The 19,760-nt window shown below is 48.4% G+C and overlaps 1 protein-coding gene across 2 annotated transcripts in view; it reads left to right on the top strand.

Annotated features, from left to right (window-relative positions):
* The window catches only part of LOC122542007 (receptor-type tyrosine-protein phosphatase H-like), a 116,370-nt gene extending 96,848 nt beyond the window's left edge, over positions 1 to 19,522 (top strand). For both annotated transcript variants that reach the window (XM_087978247.1, XM_087978246.1), the window contains 4 exons: positions 2,608 to 2,730; positions 6,605 to 6,762; positions 12,570 to 12,705; positions 15,873 to 19,522. In XM_087978247.1, the coding sequence (XP_087834373.1) occupies positions 2,608 to 2,730; positions 6,605 to 6,762; positions 12,570 to 12,705; positions 15,873 to 16,016 (561 nt within the window). In that variant the 3' untranslated portion in view covers positions 16,017 to 19,522. The remainder of the gene's footprint in view (positions 1 to 2,607; positions 2,731 to 6,604; positions 6,763 to 12,569; positions 12,706 to 15,872) is intronic.
* Positions 19,523 to 19,760: the final 238 nt, after the last annotated feature.

Raw genomic sequence — 19,760 nt, 5'->3', positions numbered from 1 at the left:
TGTTTGTACTACCATTCGAATTCAGAAGAGGAGGAGGCCAATCGGTCCCTCTTACCTGCTCCACCACTTGGTTGATCAGATCAGGTGGTGGCCTCAACTCCGCTTTCCTGCCGTACCCCTTTAGATTTGTTAGTCTTAATCGACTCACCTCCACCTTAAACATATTCAATAAGACAGCCTTCACCACTCTGTGTGAAAGAGAATCCCAGGACCCTCTGAGAGGCCAACATTTATTGCCCATCCCTAATTGCCCAGGGGGCAGTTAAGAATCAACCACATTGCTGTGGGTCTGGAGTCACATGTAGGCCAGACCAAGTAAGGATGGCAGATTCCTTCCCCGAAGGACATTTGTGACCAAGATGGGTTTTTCTCAACAATCGACAATAGTTGGTGGTTATCATTAGACTCTTAATTGCCCTAATTCTTCAAGGTGCAGTCTGAAGTGAAAAATCTAAACTGCACTGAGAGACTGGGTTTGTTTTTGTTGGAGCAGAGGAGGTTGAGGTGGGATCTGATAGAAGTGTACAATAGACTCTCATCTGCCACAGTGGGATTTGAACCCCGGTCCCCGGATCCTTATCTTAGCCTCTGGATTAAGAGTCTAGAGTGTGGTGCTGTAAAAGCACAGCAGGTCAGGCAGCATCCGAGGAGCAGGAGAATCGACATTTCAGACAAAAGCCATTCATCAGGAATTCTTGATGAAGTGCTTTTGCCTGAAACATCGATTCTCCAGCTCCTCGGATGCTGCCTGACTTGCTGTGCTTTTCCAGCACCACACTCACGACTCTGATCTCCAGCATCTGCAGTCCTCACTTTCACCCATCTGGATTAACAGTTGAGTGACAGCACCACTAGCTCATTGCCTCCAGTATCATGAAGACAGAGCCTGGAGTGTGGGGCTGGGAAAGAACATGGAAGGAGGTGTTTTGCGATGTAGCCATTTTGGCGGTTTCATTTGGAATCTGGGTGCAGTCCTCCCAATGAAGTCATAATAAGGTCCCGGTGTTAGATCCTGATCCTGTGAGATCCGGCACCGTGCTGCACACAAGGTGTCAGAATGAGTTGAGCTTATGGCACTCTTTCACAAGGACCCTTTCAGATCCCTTCAGTTCCTCCCACAGACAGCAATATCTAAGAGGATCCCATTAGATGTCACTCCAGATTTCAGAGCCAGAGCCTCACTTTCCCTCTTACTTGGATGACGAATTGAGATGCTGTACAAGCGCAGCACTCAACACGAGTATCAGAGACTTTCAGTGTGGAAGATCCCGAAGACAGCTCCTTGTCCTATTGCTCCATGAGGAGAAAGTGAGGACTGCTGATGCTGGAGATCAGAGTCAAAAAATGGACCGGTCCTACCTGTCCATTTTCCTTCCCATTTATCCACTCCACCCTCTGCTCTGACCTATCACCATACCCGCCCCCCTTCATCCACGTATCTCAATCCGAGCTAACTTCCCTCCAGCCCCATTCCCCACCACCACACCAATTAATCTCTCAGTCCCCTTACACAGCTCCCCTCCCGCGCCCCCCCCCCCCCAACATTCCTGATGAAGAGCTTATGCTTGAAATGTTGACTCACCTGCTCCTCAGGTGCTGCCTGACCGGCTGTGCTTTTCCAGCACCACCCATTTTGTCTATTGCTCCATGAGACGTGCGTGTCACACTGTTGTACCGATTACTAGGACATTTCTAAGGGTCATAACAAAAATGTCTGAAAAGAGAATTGGATTGCTGGAAGGTGACCTGATAGAGGTCTTTAAAAGGACAAAAGGTTTAGCTGGAGCAGATACAGAGAGAATGTTTCCTCAGGGAGGGAAAAGACAAAAGCTGGTCACTAATTTCAGACAGTCACCAAGAAACCTATTCAGGAATTGAAAAGAAACCTCTTTACCCAGAGGGCGTTGAGAATATCGACCTCGCGAGAAGGAAGCGTTCTATCCGGATGCATCATGGCCTGGTACGGCAACAGCTCTGCCCAGAAACTATAGGGAGTTGTGAGCACAGCCCAGTCCATCACATAAACCAGCCTTCTATCCATTGACTCCATCTACACTTCCCACTGCCTCGGAAAGGCAACCAACATCATCAAATACCCATCCCACCTCGGTTATAATCCCTTCCAACCTTCCAACAGAAGATACAGAAGCTTAAGCGCCCATACCAACAGGTTCAAGAACAGCTTATTTCCCGCTGTTACTAGACTGCTGAATGGACCTCTCTAATTTTAAATTGAATGTTGATGTCACTCTTTGTGCACCTACTCTGCAGCTATAATATCATATTCCTCACTCTGATCCATTACCCTGATACATTTTGTATGGCATAATCTGCCAGTACTGCATGCAAAACAAAACTTTTCACTGTGCCTCAGTACATGTGACAATAATAAATCAAATCAGTGCAGCTAAAGGCTCGCAAACAAAGAAGGTGAGTGTAGAGGATGGTTAGATTTGGATGAGAGATCAGTGGTGACACAAGTCAAACATAAACACTTGAACGGACTGGTCGGGCCGAATGACCTGTTTTTATATTGGGTAATCTATGTAAATCTGGGTAATTATTTTGGATGACTCCACCTCAAATGTGTTTTCTTTTTGGTTCCAGGTCAAATGTGAACACTATTGGCCACTGGATTACACACCCTGTACTTATGGGAACATCACAGTTACTGTCTCCTCGGAGACCATCCTTAGCGAGTGGACCCTCAGAGACTTCAATATCAAACAGGTTGGAGGCTGGAGGAACATAGAAAGATCTAGAAAGACCATGGTGGTTCCATGAGATGGCATTTTATTGGGTAACCATTGACTTCAATAATAATGCCACACCACACAGATAGGCAGGAGGCTGGAAGAACACAGGCAAACCAGGCAGCATCAGGAGGGGGAGAAGTCAACGTTTTGGCTGTTACACTTCTTCAAAATTGGGGGGTGGGAGAGATGCAGATAAAGATGTTGGCGGGGGCAGAGTGGTGACGTGGGGATAGGTAAAGTCAGGGTAGAGGGTACGACCTGGTTGGTCAATGGGAGGAATGAATCCGGTTGGTGGCAGGGAGCAGTGGAAGGGAGGGGGAGGGGCTGTGAAGGGAGTTGGGGGATGGGGAGGGAGGTTATTTGAAATTGGAGAACTCAATGTTGAGTCCTCCCGGCTGTAGGCTGCCCAGGCGGACGATGAGGTGTTGTTCCTCCAATTTGTGGTTTGGTTCATTGTGGCAATGAAGGAGGCCGAGGGTGGTCATGTCGGAAAAGGAGTGGGAAGGGGAATTGAAATGGGTGGTGACTGGGAGATCCGGTCAGCACCTGCGGGCCTGGCTGCGATGCTTGGTGAACCGTTCACCAAGTTTACGTTTTGGTATCCCCAGTGTAGAGAAGACCACATTGGGAGCACCTGATGCAGTAAACTGGGTTGGAAGAGAGGCAGGTGACCCCCTGTCTCAGTTGGAAGGACTGTTTGGGGCCCTGGATGGGGCTGAGGGGGTTGATGTGCAGCCGGTTTTGCATCATTTCCGGTTGCAGGGGAAGGTTCCTGGGAGTTCAGAGGGATTGGTGGGGAGAGTGGAGCAAACCAAGGACTGTCAAAGGGAACGGTCCTTGCAGAAGGCAGAAAGGGGTGGGGAGGGGAAAATGTTCTGGGTGTTGGGGTCTGGTTGGAGTTGGCGGAGGTGTTTAAGGATGATGCAGTGGATGCCACAACCGCGCAGATTGGAGGAACAACACCTCATCTTCCGCCTGGGCAGCCGACAGAACTCAACACTGAGTTCTCCAATTTCAAATAACCTCCCTTTCCATCCCCGATTCCCTTCCCAGCACCACCCCCCTCCTTTCCACTGTTCTCTGCCATCAACTGGATTCATTCCTCCCATTGACCAACCAGGTCATACTCTCTACCTGACTTCATCTGTCCCCATTTCTCAACCCTGTCCCCACCACCCCCTTTATCTGCAGCCCCAGTCCTGAAGAAGGATTACACTCAAAATGTTGACTACTCCACCTCCTGATGCTGCCTGGCTTGCTGTGTTCTTCCGACCTCCTGCCTGTATACTTTGGATTCCAGCATCTGCGTTTTTTTGTCTCACACTACACAGATGCCAGTCAATGACAATGAGATATAAGTGGCACAGTATAGCTCACTGGTTAGCATCACTGCCTCACAGCACCAAGGACTTGGGTTCAATTCCAGCCTCGGGCGACTGTCTGTGTGGAGTTTGCACATTCTCCCTCTCTCTGTGTGAGTTCCCTCCAGGTGTTCCAATTTCCTCCCACAGTCCAAAGATGTGCAGGTTAGGGTGGATTGGCCATGGGGAATTTGCCCCATAGTGTCCAGGGATATGCAGGCTTGGTGGGTTAGCCACAGGGAAATGCAGGGTGACAGGAACTGGGTAGCAAGTGGGATGTTCTTCAGAGCATCAGTGTGTATTTGATGGGCTAAATGGCCTGCTTCCACATTGTAGGGATTCTATGATCTAACCATTGCTGAATTGTCCACTATCACTAACCCCTAGAGGTTACTTTTGACCAGAAACTGAACTGGACCCATCATCTAAACACAGTGGCAGGTCAGAGGGTGGGACCCTGCAGTGAGTAACTCACCCCCGAACTCGCCAGAACCCATCCACCATCTACAAAGCCCAAGTCAGGAGTCTGATGGAATACCCTCCACTTGCCCTGGATGAGTGCCGCTCCAACAACACTGAAGAAGCTTGATACCATCCAGGCCAAAGCAGCCGCTTGATTGGCACCACACCCACCACCGCCAGCATTCACTTTTCTGTCACTGAAACAAAAAGTGTGCTGTCTACAATATGTACTGCTGGCTCAGTGGTTAGCACTGTTGTCTCACAGCACCAGGGTTCGATTCCAGCCTCAAGCTATCTGTGTGCAGTTTGCACATTCTCCCCATGTCTGCGTGTGTTTCCTCCGGGTGCTCCAGTTTCCTCTCACAGTCCAAAGACTGTGCAGGTCAGGTGAATTGGCCATGGGAAATTACCCATGGTATTCAGGGATGTGCAGACTAGGTGCATTAGTCAGGAGTAATGCAGAGTAATAGGGTAGGGGAATGGGTCTGGGTAGAATACTCTTTGGAGGGTCAGTATGGACTTGTTTGTCCAGATGGCCTGTTTCCACACTTGCAGGGATTCTATGAGCTCTGGATGTCTCTTCGTTTTGGCCCAGAATACGCCACTGGCCTTTTGTTTTTCTGAGGCATGTCTGCCCCCATGCCAGCTAGTGTTGTGTTTGTTTCTCAGGAAGTGTTGGATTGTTCTTTTACACTTGCTACTGTATTCTGGTGCCTCTCTGGTTTCCAACTTCATCATTCAGACCATTGAGTACAGGAGCTGGGACATCATGTTGCTGTTGTGCAGGATGTTGGTGAGGCCACATTTGGAGTTCTGTATACAGTTCCGGTCACCCTATGACAGTTAAGGATGTGATTAAATTGGAAAAGGTGCAATAAGATTTACAAGAATGTTACTGGGAGTGGAGAGGCAGACAAGTGCAACTAGTTAAGTTTGGGAAACTTGTTTGGCATGAATATGTTGGACCTTAGGGTCTACTTCTGTGCTGTATGATTCTCTAACTCCTTTGAGAACACTTTTCAACCCCCAATCTCCAACATCTAGAATCGCCAGCATCTGCATGTTCCACTCTAAGTCACTCACCATCCTGTCACTGGGTCAAGGTTCCTGGCTTTCCATCCTAACAGGATCAGAAAGTCCCAGAGTGACACGGATCTCCAAGGATTGATTTCTGAGCAGCAATGACTGAAAATAGGGTTGTATTTTCTGATGTAAATTGAGTTTTCAGGAATTAAGAGGAACAGTTAAGGCTGCAGAGAGAGAGAGAGAAAGTATTTCTCCTGGTCAGGGAATTGAAGAATAGGAGAATTAGAGCCAGACTTTTCAGGGGTAAGGTTGTGAAACAAGTCTCTAGACCAATGGTGGATGGAGTTTGCAAAGTCTCTTCTGCAAATCATAGAATCCCTGTGAAAGCAGGCCATTCCACCCATCAAGTCCACCCAACCCGCTGAAGAGCATCTCACCCAAATTGCACCTACACCTAACCCTGTAATCCCGCATTTCCCATGGCTAACCCACCTAGCCTGCACTTCCCTGGACACTATGGGCAATTTAGCTTGGATAATACACCCTAACTTGCACATCTTTGGACTATGGGAGGAAACCGGAGCATACGGAGGAAACCCAATCAGACACGGGGCGAATGTACAAACTCCACACAGACAGTGGCCCGAGGCTGGAATCGAACGTGGGTCCCTGCTAACCAATGAGCCACCATGCTGCCCCAAATGGCAGTCAAAACAAGATGCATTGTTCAATCTGATTCCACGTCGTTTGTTGGAAGATACGGGGGAAATGTGAGAGGGGTATAGAGTTATGTCAGAGATGAGCAGAATCTCATTGATTGATGGACCATGGATTGAGAATAGGGATTGAGTTTAGCCATATCCCGTATGGTGGGAGATTCCCAGCAGAGGTTCTGGGGCTTGGAGCAGGTCTGGGATGGCCGTATAAGAATAAAAAAGGAAAGAGCTCTGGGGAAGGTGTAAAGGGAATGGAGACTCACCCTCTGCACTTTCTGTACAGACTGGATCATCAGAGATACGTTCGGTCTCTCATTTCCACTTCACTGCCTGGCCAGATCACGGAGTTCCCAAAACCACTGAGAAACTGATAGCTTTCCACAAAATACTTCGGGATCATCTGGACAGAAGGAACCAAGGTTTACCAATTGTACATTGCAGGTAAAGTACGCACCATGGCTGCACTTCTCTGCTCTGCTTCAGGCAGTGACTGTAATCTCCCGATTTCTCAAAAACTCCTCACTGTCGTGTCTGCAGTTTACATGGACAAGTTAGACTGGTACCGATTCTTTTAATGTCAGGTTGAGGGGGCTGGAATAATAAGTTACAGTCAGTAACATGGTGCTGGCGGAGAGAGGGGTTACTGAGTGCCAGTGTGAGGGAGCTGGAATAACGTGTTACAGTCAGTAACATGGTGCAGGGAGAGAGAGGGGTTACTGAGTGCCAGTGTGAGGGAGCTGGAATAATGTGTTACAGTCAGTAACATGGTGCTGGGGGAGAGAGGGGTTACTGATTGCCAGTGTGAGGGAGCTGGAATAACGTGTTACAGTCAGTAACGCGGTGCTGGGGGAGAGAGGGGTTACTGAGTGTCAGTATGAGGGAGCTGAATAACGTGTTACAGTCAGTAACACGGTGCTGGGGGAGAGAGGGGTTACTGAGTGCCAGTGTGAGGGAGCTGGAATAACGTGTTACAGTCAGTAACACGGTGCTGGGGGAAAGAGGGGTTACTGAGTGCCAGTGTGAGGGAGCTGAATAACGTGTTACAGTCAGTAACACGGTGCTGGGGGAGAGAGGGGTTACTGAGTGCCAGTGTGAGGGAGCTGGAATAATGCGTTACAGTCAGTAACATGGTGCTGGGGGAGAGAGGGGTTACTGAGTGCCAGTGTGAGGGAGCTGGAATAATGCGTTACAGTCAGTAACATGGTGCTGGGGGAGAGAGGGGTTACTGAGTGCCAGTGTGAGGGAGCTGGAATAAAGTGTTACAGTCAGTAACATGGTGCAGGGAGAGAGTGGGGTTACTGAGTGCCAGTGTGAGGGAGCTGGAATAACGTGTTACAGTCAGTAACATGGTGCTGGGGGAGAGAGGGGTTACTGAGTGCCAGTGTGAGGGAGCTGGAATAATGTGTTACAGTCAGCAACATGGTGCTGGGGGAGAGAGGAGTTACTGATTGCCAGTGTGAGGGAGCTGGAATAACGTGTTACAGTCAGTAACATGGTGCTGGGAGAGAGAGGGGTTACTGATTGCCAGTGTGAGGGAGCTGGAATAACGTGTTACAGTCAGTAACATGGTGCTGGGAGAGAGAGGGGTTACTGAGTGCCAGTGTGAGGGAGCTGGAATAAAGTGTTACAGTCAGTAACACGGTGCTGGGAGAGAGAGGGGTTACTGAGTGCCAGTGTGAAGGAGCTGGAATAATGTGTTACAGTCAGTAACATGGTGCTGGGGGAGAGAGGGGTTACTGAGTGCCAGTGTGAGGCAGCTGGAATAACGTGTCACAGTCAGTAACACAGTACTGGAGGAGAGAGGGGTTACTGAGTGCCAGTGTGAAGGAGCTGGAATAACGTGTTACAGTCAGTAACACGGTGCTGGGAGAGAGAGGGGTTACTGAGTGCCAGTGTGAGGGAGCTGGAATAACGTGTCACAGTCAGTAACATGGTGCTGGGAGAGAGAGGGGTTACTGAGTGCCAGTGTGAGGGAGCTGGAATAACGTGTTACAGTCAGTAACACAGTACTGAGAGAGAGAGAGGTTACTGAGTGCCAGTGTGAGGGAGCTGGAATAACGTGTTACAGTCAGTAACACGGTGCTGGGGGAGAGAGGAGTTACTGAGTGCCAGTGTGAGGGAGCTGGAATAAAGTGTTACAGTCAGTAACATGGTGCTTGGGGAGAGAGGGGTTACTGAGTGCCAGTGTGAGGGAGCTGGAATAACGTGTTACAGTCAGTAACACAGTACTGAGAGAGAGAGAGGTTACTGAGTGCCAGTGTGAGGGAGCTGGAATTACGTGTTACAGTCAGTAACACGGTGCTGGGAGAGAGAGAGGTTACTGAGTGCCAGTGTGAGGGAGCTGGAATAACGTGTTACAGTCAGTAACATGGTGCTGGGGGAGAGAGGGGTTACTGAGTGCCAGTGTGAGGGAGCTGGAATAACGTGTTACAGTCAGTAACATGGTGCTGGGGGAGAGAGGGGTTACTGAGTGCCAGTGTGAGGGAGCTGGAATAACGTGTTACAGTCAGTAACATGGTGCTGGGGGAGAGAGGGGTTACTGAGTGCCAGTGTGAGGGAGCTGGAATAACGTGTTACAGTCAGTAACATGGTGCTGGGGGAGAGAGGGGTTACTGAGTGCCAGTGTGAGGGAGCTGGAATAACGTGTTACAGTCAGTAACACGGTGCTGGGAGAGAGAGAGGTTACTGAGTGCCAGTGTGAGGGAGCTGGAATAACGTGTTACAGTCAGTAACACGGTGCTGGGAGAGAGAGGGGTTACTGAGTGCCAGTGTGAGGGAGCTGGAATAACGTGTTACAGTCAGTAACACGGTGCTGGGAGAGAGAGGGGTTACTGAGTGCCAGTGTGAGGGAGCTGGAATAACGTGTTACAGTCAGTAACACAGTACTGAGAGAGAGAGAGGTTACTCAGTGCCAGTGTGAGGGATCTGGAATAACGTGTTACAGTCAGTAACACAGTACTGAGAGAGAGAGGGGTTACTGAGTGCCAGTGTGAGGGAGCTGGAATAACGTGTTACAGTCAGTAACATGGTACTGAGAGAGAGAGGGGTTACTGAGTGCCAGTGTGAGGGAGCTGGAATAACGTGTTACAGTCAGTAACACGGTGCTGGGGGAGAGAGGGGTTACTGAGTGCCAGTGTGAGGGAGCTGGAATAACGTGTTACAGTCAGTAACACGGTGCAGGGAGAGAGAGGGGTTACTGAGTGCCAGTGTGAGGGAGCTGGAATAAAGTGTTACAGTCAGTAACATGGTGCAGGGAGAGAGAGGGGTTACTGAGTGCCAGTGTGAGGGAGCTGGAATAACGTGTTACAGTCAGTAACATGGTGCTGGGGGAGAGAGGGGTTACTGAGTGCCAGTGTGAGGGAGCTGGAATAACGTGTTACAGTCAGTAACATGGTGCTGGGAGAGAGAGGAGTTACTGAGTGCCAGTGTGAGGGAGCTGGAATAAAGTGTTACAGTCAGTAACATGGTGCAGGGAGAGAGAGGGGTTACTGAGTGCCAGTGTGAGGGAGCTGGAATAACGTGTTACAGTCAGTAACATGGTGCTGGGGGAGAGAGGAGTTACTGAGTGCCAGTGTGAGGGAGCTGGAATAATGTGTTACAGTCAGTAACATGGTGCTGGGGGAGAGAGGGGTTACTGAGTGCCAGTGTGAGGGAGCTGGAATAACGTGTTACAGTCAGTAACATGGTGCTGGGGGAGAGAGGGGTTACTGAGTGCCAGTGTGAGGGAGATGGAATAACGTGTTACAGTCAGTATCACGGTGCTGGGGGAGAGAGGGGTTACTGAGTGCCAGTGTGAGGGAGCTGGAATAATGTGTTAGTCAGTAACATGGTGCTGGGGGAGAGAGGAGTTACTGAGTGTCTGTGTGAGGGAGCTGGAATAATGTGTTACAGTCAGTAACACGGTGCTGGGGGAGAGAGGGGTTACTGAGTGCCAGTGTGAGGGAGCTGGAATAACGTGTTACAGTCAGTAACATGGTGCTGGGGGAGAGAGGGGTTACTGAGTGCCAGTGTTAGGGAGCTGGAATAATGTGTTACTGTCAGTAACACGGTGCTGGGGGAGAGAGGGGTTACTGAGTGCCAGTGTTAGGGAGCTGGAATAACGTGTTCCAGTCAGTAACACAGAACAGCAGCATTAACCAGACCTACCTGCCCACCTTCCTTCCCACCTATGCGCTCTACACTTCCCATCAACCTATTACAATCATCTTCTACCTTTGTCCACCTATCGCCATCCCTTTCCCCCAGTGTTCCCTTCCTGTATTTATTTCTCAGCCCCCTTCCCCCTCCGCAGCCCTGAGGAAGGGTTAAGCCTGAAACGTTAACTCACTTGCTCCTCAGATGCTGCCTGACCTGTTGTGCTTTTTTTCCAGCACCACGCGTTACCGTATAGAGAAAAGGGTTAACATATATATAAGTGAATAACAAGCAATGTCAGTGGTGAGGTGGTAGATGGTGTAGAGACTCTGAAGCAAGAAGTGGCATTTCAAAGCTTGTGCTCTGTCTGTGCGTTGTTATGAGAATGTGAATAAGACTTTCACTATAGACCACCCGCTTAAGGAATTGGGGAGCTGACTTCCTCCAGGTCTAATCCCAAAATAACAGACAGTGGTTCCTGGTTTACTCTGGTTGGATATCCACTCCTGAGTTGGTTTATCATCACCTGCTGTGTTGCCAGTCACTGGACTGTCCAAGTTGAGGTGTTCCAGTTTCTCTGTCCTGTCTCCTACTCACTGTCATCACCACAGCAGTTGCTGGAGTTTCATTTTATTCATAAATCTGGAAAATGAAACCACGCGACCATGACAATCTCTCATGCATTGTGTGATGGATCAGGCCGGACCCCTCAACCCATTTCAAGAAAGTAGCCCAGACCCTAAATTTGCTCGTGGTTTTAAGCAGGTATAAAGTGGATATTCAAGGAGAGATGCTGCTGGTCAAACCACTTAGTTTTAAACAAAACAAAATTTATTTACAAGATTACAGAATGAAACACAAACAAAAGAGAATACCGAATAACTTAACCTATCCGAAAATCCACAGATTATCCCAACTTAATGATGCTGATCCAATACTCACAACAATCCCTATAAATACCCCTTGGGACAAAAGGTAAATCAAACATAGGATCTTACAGGAGAGATGTCAGAGAGAGAGTACCAGCCTGGACCTGCTTCTGTGGATGCAGCGGCTTTTTCCCCACTACTGCTAAAAGCCAAACCAAACCAGAGAAAAGCTGAGCTGGGAGAACTGGCCACTCCCCATTCATTGTACAAGTGATGTTTTTTAAACTTGAAAGCCTTCTGTCTGAGGCAGTATCTGTTAGCTATAATCAAACTGGCCCTAAAACCCTTCAATGCCAGACTTTTCGGAAATCTGCTGTCCTTACCTGGTCAGGCCTACACGTGACTCCAGACCCACAGCAATGTGCTGGAGCCTGAAATAGTCTAGCAAGCCAATCCATTCAAGGGGCAAAGTCAGGAGTCACATGGCAGTAAATTATAGTCCAACAGGGTTATTTGAAGTCACAAGCTTTCAGAGCGCTGCTCCTCTGTCATGTGTGTCCGAAAGGTTGTGATTTCAACTAAATCTGTTGTAGTGTAACCTGGTGTCATGTGACCTCTGACTTTGTCCACCTCAGTCCAACACTGGCACCTCCACGTCATTCTAGGGCAATTAGCGATGGACAATAAATGCTGACTCTGCCAATGATACCCACCTCCCATGTAATATTCAAGAAAGGAACAAAGTCTGGAGGGAGAAGGGTTAGTGAGCAATGGTTTTACAATATTGAACAGATTAAGGCCACTCGGCCCTTTGAGCCTGTTCCGCCCTTCAATGAGATCGTGGCTGGCCTGATTTTAAACTCAACTCTACATTCCTTCATAGCCCCTGACAGTCTTCCATCCCCTTGGGAATCTACGATCTATCTCCCTCTGTCTTCAAATAATCTTACAATTCTGCATCCAGTACTTTATGAGGGAAGGGAATTTCAAAGACTATTGACCCTCTGAGAGAAAATAAACTGGATTGGCATTGAGAGAGATCCAGTCAGTCACGTAGGGCTGTAACTGGGGAGAAAGTTTACTGAGCTATGGTGTGACAGTGCTGGTTGCTACTAAAAACCTAGAAGATCACTTCAGTTCATCAAAATCCTTGGTGATAGCCTGAGTTTTGGGGGAGGTCAGAGGGGTAAAACATGTCTAATCAGTTTCAAGGTCTGCTCTGACCCAGTCTGGGTTTTATCACAGTGCTGGAGTCGGGAGAACGGGTACTTTAATAGCACTGGATTACCTTCTTCAACAAATGGAACAGGAAGGTGTGGTTGACGTTTATGGGATTGTCCGTAAAATGAGGCAGAACCGGCCTCTGATGGTCCAGACTGAGGTAAGACATTTTTTTCCTGTTGCTTTCACTGAGAATTATTTTGTAGGAGGAGCAATGTCTAAGTGGTATTATCATTGGATTGTGAATCCAGAGATGCGGGTAGTGCTCTGGGGGAACTGGGTTTGAATCCTGCCATGGAATTTGAATTCAATAAATATCTGGAATTAAGAGCCTAATGATGACCATGAATCCATTGGTGATTTTTTGAAACACCCATCTGGTTCACTAATGTCCTTCAGGGAAGGAAACTACCATCCAGTGTGGCCTACATGTGACTCCAGACCCATAGCAATGTGGTTGCCTCTTAACAATCAGAGCTGAAAATGTGTGGCTGGAAAAGCACAGCAGGTCAAGCAGCATCCAAGGAGCAGGAGAATCGACATTTCAGGCATAAGCCCTTCTTCAGGAAGAAGGGCTCATGCCCGAAACGTCGATTCTCCTGCTCCTTGGATGCTGCCTGACCTGCTGCGCTTTTCCAGCAACACATTTTCAGCTCTGATCTCCAGCATCTGCAGTCCTCACTTTCTCCTCTTAACAATCAGGGAAGGGCAATAAACTCTGACCTCATCAGTGATCCCTCACCCCGTGAATGAATCAAAAAAAGCAATTTGATGTGGTTTTACCTCCTGCATTAGGATGGGATGCTGTTCAGTGTGAACTTGATGGGCTGAATGGCCTGCTTTCATGATATAGGGATTCTATTATAAATAGGAGAAAAGTGAGCTGCTGGAAGCTTCGGATTTGTTGCAGGTACTGGTTGTCCTGGTTGGATTTGTTGCAGGTACTGGTTGTCCTGGTTGGGGATTTGTTGCAGGTACTGGTTGTCCTGGTTGGATTTGTTGCAGGTACTGGTTGTCCTGGTTGGGGATTTGTTGCAGATACTGGTTGTCCTGGTTGGATTTGTTGCAGGTACTGGTTGCCCTGGTCCTGTCTATTATAAATACTGTGGCTACAAGAGAGGGTCAGAGACTGGGAATCCTGCAATGGGTAACTCACCTCCTGACTCCCCAGAGCCTGTCCACCATCTACAAGGCACAAGAATGTGATGGAATACTCCCCACTTGCCCTGGATAGGTGCAGCTCTTACAACACTTAAGAAGTTTGACATCATCCAGGACAAAGCAGATTGATTGGTGGATTTCACTCACCATCTCCAATACCCATTCTCTCCACTGAAAACACCAAACGCTGGAGATCACAGTGGGTCTGGCAGCATCCATGGAGAGAGCAAGCTAATGTTTCGAGTCGAGAAAACATTGCATCAGAGCTTGCTCTCTCTCCATGAATGCTGCCGGACCCGCAGTGATCTCCAGCGTTTGGTGTTTTCAGTACAGATTCCAGCATCTGCAGCAATTTATCTCGGTCTCTCCACCACTGATGCTCAATGGCAGCTGTACATACCATCTACAAGACCCACTGTGGGAACTCACCAAGTGTCACAGAATACCTACAGTGTGGAAACAGGCCCTTTGGCCCAACAAGTCCATACCGACCCTCCAAACAGTAACCCACCCAGACCCTTACTACTCTACATTTACCCCTAACTAATGCACCTAACCTACACATCCCTGGAAACTATGGGACAATTTAGCATGGCCAATCCACCCTGACCTGCATATCCTTTAGACTGTGGGAGGAAACCGGAGCACCCAGAGGAAACCCGTAGAAACATGGCGAGAATGTGCAAATTCCACACAGACAGTCGCCTAAGGCTGGAATTGAACCTGGGTGCCTGGCGCTGTGAGGCAGCAGTGCTAACAACTGAGCCACCGGATCCTTTCCAAAACTGCCACCTCTACCACCTGCAAAGACAAGGTCTGCAAATGCACGGGGACGCCCACTGCCTGCAAATTCCCCTCTAAGCCACTCACCAGCCCACATTGTTGCTGGGTCAAAAATCCAAAATCTTCCTCCCTAACAGCACGGTGGCTGCAATCATAGCTCACAATCTGCAGTCGCTCAAGAAGGTGGCTCACGTCCACTGCCCTTTCTAGAGCAATTAGAGATGGGTGAGGAATGCTGGTCTGGCTAGTGATCCTCATATCGCCAGAAAGGATAACGTACAGCTGAAAGAGCAACAGAGTTAAGCACCAGAGTTGGAACTGCTACAAGTTAGAAGCAAGGGAAGTGGTTAGTCCATGAGGAAGACTCCACCTTGAGCTCTGAGCTTCCATACAAGAATGAGGAAGGCTAAAGCCACAGATCCTTCACGTTTCCTCATTCATTCAATCTCCACTGGCGCATGGAAAATACTCCCATCATAATATTGAGGGCTTGGAACTACAGTTCCCAGTGATGAGATACCCCCATTCAGACTGAACCAAGCCCATCACTGGGTAGCTGAACTGGGTCTGCTCTCCCTGTTGCTCCGAAGAGTCTGTGTATGAAATTAGTTTGTGTTTTGCAGCTTCATCTCTGTTTGGCGTGCAGAGAATCGAGAGCTAATTTATCCGAGAGATTCAAAGGCCATTGATTGTGGGGAAAAATAAAAATCATTAGGAGGCATCTTGTGGTTAAAGCAAGTTTTTCTCTGTATGCAACCCTGTGGTTGATAGGGACAGTATAGAGGAAGCTTTATTCTGTATCTAACCCTGTGTTGTCCTTGCCCTGGAAGTGTTTGATGGGGACATTGTGGAGGAGGCTTTACTTTGTATCTAACCCCATGCTTTATTGTCCTGGGAGTGTTCAATAGGGGGGTACAGTATAGAGGGAGTTTTACTCTCTGACCCTGTGCTGTTCCTGTCCTAGAAGTGTTTGATGGAGACAGTGTAGAGGGAGGTTTGCTCTGTATCTAACCCTTTGCTGTCCCTAACCTGGGAGGGTTTATGGGATTGGTGTAGAGTGAGCTTTACGCTGTATCTAACCCTGTGCTTTACCTACTCTGTGTCCTTATTTCAATAACGTAGAGGTGCTGGTTTTAGACTTGGGTGGACAAAGTCAGATGTCACATGACACCAGGTTATAGTTCAACAATTTCACTTCACCTGACGAAGGAATACCGCTCTGAACGCATGTGATTGCAAATAAACCTGTTGAACTATAACCGAGTGTCATCTGACTTCTGACCCATTTGAATAACCACAAGATTTACTTTGAATGTAAATGTTTTTGTGCTATTGTGAGGAGTATAATCTTTTCATCTCTGTTTTTTATTTGCTGCTCCTTAGCTTCAGTACATCTTCCTGCATCAGTGCATGTTGGATACGATCCAACAGAAGGGAGAGCCTGAAGAAGCCATTTACGAGAATCAGCAGGACCTTATCTATGAGAATGTTAGTGCCATCCATGCTACAGACTCACGGCTCATTTAGTTAGTCACAACACCCTTCCTTGCTGCCGTGTTGCTATGGTGCTGTGATGGGATATGCCTCGAACTGTATAATTGCCTTTATTCTACACCCCTCACTCTGGGGTACCTCAAAGGCTGTGGCTGAAATGAATCCAGTCTCACCAATGGACCAAGAATCTTTTGTAATCACTCGTGCATCATTGATCCATATCACTGTGTGTACCTCCATGTTGAAGTGCCTCTTTTTCGAAGTTGAGAATCCACCTTGCATCCCTGGGTATCTATCTCCCTCGGTATTCCACTGTCTCTGTGTATCCCGCTGTATCTCTGTGTATCCCACTGTCTCTGTATATTCCACTGTCTCTGTGTATCCCACTGTATCCCTGTGTATCCCACTGTCTCTGTATATTCCACTGTCTCTGTGTATCCCACTGTCTCTGTATCCCACTGACTCTCTGTGTATCCCACTGTCTTTGTATATCCCACTGTTCTGTGTATCCCACTGTATCTCTGTGCATCCCACTGTCTCTGTATATTCCACTGTCTCTGTGTATCCCACTGTATCTCTGTATATCCCACTGTCTCTGTATATTCCACTGTCTCTGTGTATCCCACTGTCTCTGTATCCCACTGACTCTCTGTGTATCCCACTGTCTTTGTATATCCCACTGTTCTGAGTATCCCACTGTATCTCTGTGTATCCCACTGTCTTTGTATATCCCACTGTTCTGAGTATCCCACTGTATCTCTGTGTATCCCACTGTCTTTGTATATCCCACTGTTCTGAGTATCCCACTGTATCTCTGTGTATCCCACTGTCTTTGTATATCCCACTGTTCTGAGTATCCCACTGTATATCTGTGTATCCCACTGTCTCGGTATATCCCACTATCTCTGTGCATCCCCCGTCTCTGTATCCCACTGACTCTCTGTGCATCCAACTGACTCTCTGTGCATCCCCCTGTCTCTGTGCATCCCCCTGTCTCTGTGTATCCCACTGTCTCTGTATATCCCAATGTCTCTCTGTGTATCCCACTGTGTCTGTGTATCCCACTGTCTCTCTGTGTATCCCACTGTGCCTATGTATCCCACGGTCTCTGTGTACCTGCATCCCACTGATTCTCTGTGTATCCCACTGTCTCTGTATATCCCACTATCTCTGTGCATCCCCCTGTCTCTGTATCCCACTGTCTCTCTGTGTATCCCACTGTGTCTGTGTATCCCACTGACTCTCTGTGCACCCAACTGTCTCTCTGTGTATCCCCCTTTCTCTGTGTATCCCACTGTATCTCTGTATCTTATTGTATCTCTGTGCATCCCACCATCTCCCTGTGTACCTCACTGTCTCTGTGTGTCCCACTGCCTCATCGTGCATCCCACTGTATCTCTGTGTATCCCACTGTATCTCTGTATCTTACTGTATCTCTGTGCATTTCACTATCTCCCTGTGTACCTCACTGTCTCTGTGTGTCCCACTGCCTCATCGCGCATCCCACTGTCTCTCTGTGCATCTCACTATTTCTCTGCAAATCCCACTATCTCCCTGTGAACCCCACTGTCTCTCTCTGTATCCCATTGTCTCTCTGCGCATCTCATGGGTATCTGTGTATCCCACTGTCTCTCTGTCATCCCACTGTCTTTCTGTGCATCCCACTATCGCCCTGTGAATCCCATTATCTCCCTGTGTTTCACACTGTCTCCCTGTGTATCCTACTATTACCCCTCACTGTCTCTCCACTGTCCCTTCACCCTCCTGCCCCTGTGCCCCTCATGATTTCCCTGAGATTCCCAAAGTGTCTGTGTATCTTACAATCCCTCTATGTGTTCCACAATCGCTGTATATCCCATTGTTTCCGCGTGTATCGCCCTGTCTCTCTGTGTCCCTCTCTGTCTCTCTGTGTCCTCCTCTGTCTCTCTGTGACCCCTCTGTCTCTGTGCCCATGCATTCTGTAGATATCTACATTTCTATTTGGCATGTTCCAATGTTTTGTTGAGAAAGAGTTTGTGCTGGAGTGGTTCCAGCTGTATCCTCACAGGGGAAGCAGCTTATTGATGTTCACAATAGCACTTTATGTCACTTTACTAGGACCACAGAATCTGTGAACAGCCTAGCTGTGTATAGCAGAGGCTCCAGGCAAACGTGCACCCCCAAAGTAGGCTCCCTCACCCACAGTCAGGCAGCAGTTCCCTCAAATGACCAGGAGGGTAGACAGGGTAGGCCTGAGGTTGGAGGTGGGTGTTGGAAAGTCTGAAGATCGTGATGAAGGAAGAGGGTTTAGGGAAGGATACCACCCTGAGCAGCCCTTCATATTAAAAAGTGAGACTGTTTCATACATCGTGGGGATTTCAGTGGTGCTGCGGCTGATATATGTTTTGGTAACAAAGATAAGTGTCAGTAACTTTAACGTGAATCAGCCCCACAAAGATCGGAGGTTTTGGGCATGAGATACATTGTAACAGTAAGGAAGAACTTTATTGTCCAGTGAGTAATGATCAGGAACTCACTAAGTACAGGTGAGGTGGAAGTGGGGGCAATGAAGATTTCAAAAAAGGAAACGGAATGGGTACTTGAGAGAAATTAAACCTGCAGCGTGCAAGGATAGAGTGGGCACATTGGGACGAACTGACAGGCTCTGGAGAGAGTGGGCATGTAGCTCCAGTGGGAATGGCCTCCTCCAGTGTGGGGAAGGGGCTCAGGGAGGTCATTCCCAAAACCTTGGATGCATTGTGAGAAAGATTCACAAAAGTTGGTTTTACATTTCCAAACCAGCCCTCACCGGCCCCTCATTGTCACCCCACTCCCTGTCCTCTCACTGTCTATCCACTGTCCCCTCAATCTCCTGTCCCCATGCCCCCCAACTATCTCTGTATTGTGCCCTCACTGGCACCTAATACAGCTCAGGCTGTTAAGTGGCACTGGACTGGACTCCACTGCACTGCACAGGAACCACACTGGCACTGCACTGGACTGCACAGCACTGGCACTGCGTTGGTACTGGATCGGTCTGGAGTCCACCTGCAGCAGGCCGTGGGAAATGAAAGGTCTGTTACCCTGGGGTCCCCCTCGGCTTGGGTGAGGGCAGAAAGATCCCACACGCTCAGGATCCACATTGAAAATCTCCATGGCAACCTTCCTTCACACTGCAGCGAGCTGTTAGGGTTTTAGGGACTATATCTGATTGAGTGCATCACAGAAAGGATTGAAGAGACCAAGAGACATTGCCAAGGTTCATTGCCCCGACTGTAATGAGCATGCTCATTTCCCCAAAATCCACCGCCATGTGACACAGGCCAATGGCCCATGTGATTGAATGTAAGAATGATTTAATTTTTGTACTTTCTGATTCTGATATTTTCTTGGCGGAAGTCGATTCGGAAGGCGAGAGATGTCGCTTCACACCCACCAACCATCAATACAACCAGAAGTGCCTGATGCCAACCACATCCGACCCCAACCCACTGTTTGTGTGGTCTGTCCTCTTCCAGTTTATAATTGTACAAAGCAATACAGAATAAGTTTATTTGTTGTAATAATTTGTGTCTGTCAGTTACTTAAAGGGAAAGACCATGTGGGGAACTGACCATAAGAGAGTGTCTGTGTTAATGACAGTGAATGTGAGCGTGATTGGTAGAGAGTGGAAGTATGTGAGGGGGGTGGATGTGTGTGTGTGTCTGTCTGTGCGTGTGTGCGGGTGTGTGAGGGTCTGTGTGAGTCTACAATTATTTCTGTGGCAGTTTCGATTCTCCCATGCTATTTCCAAACAAC

Source organism: Chiloscyllium plagiosum, unplaced genomic scaffold (genome assembly GCF_037043375.1).
Source record: "Chiloscyllium plagiosum isolate Xiang-an unplaced genomic scaffold, Cpla_swu_hap1 HiC_scaffold_33, whole genome shotgun sequence".
NCBI lineage: Eukaryota > Metazoa > Chordata > Chondrichthyes > Orectolobiformes > Hemiscylliidae > Chiloscyllium > Chiloscyllium plagiosum.
This window is presented reverse-complemented; position numbering and strand designations above follow the sequence as displayed.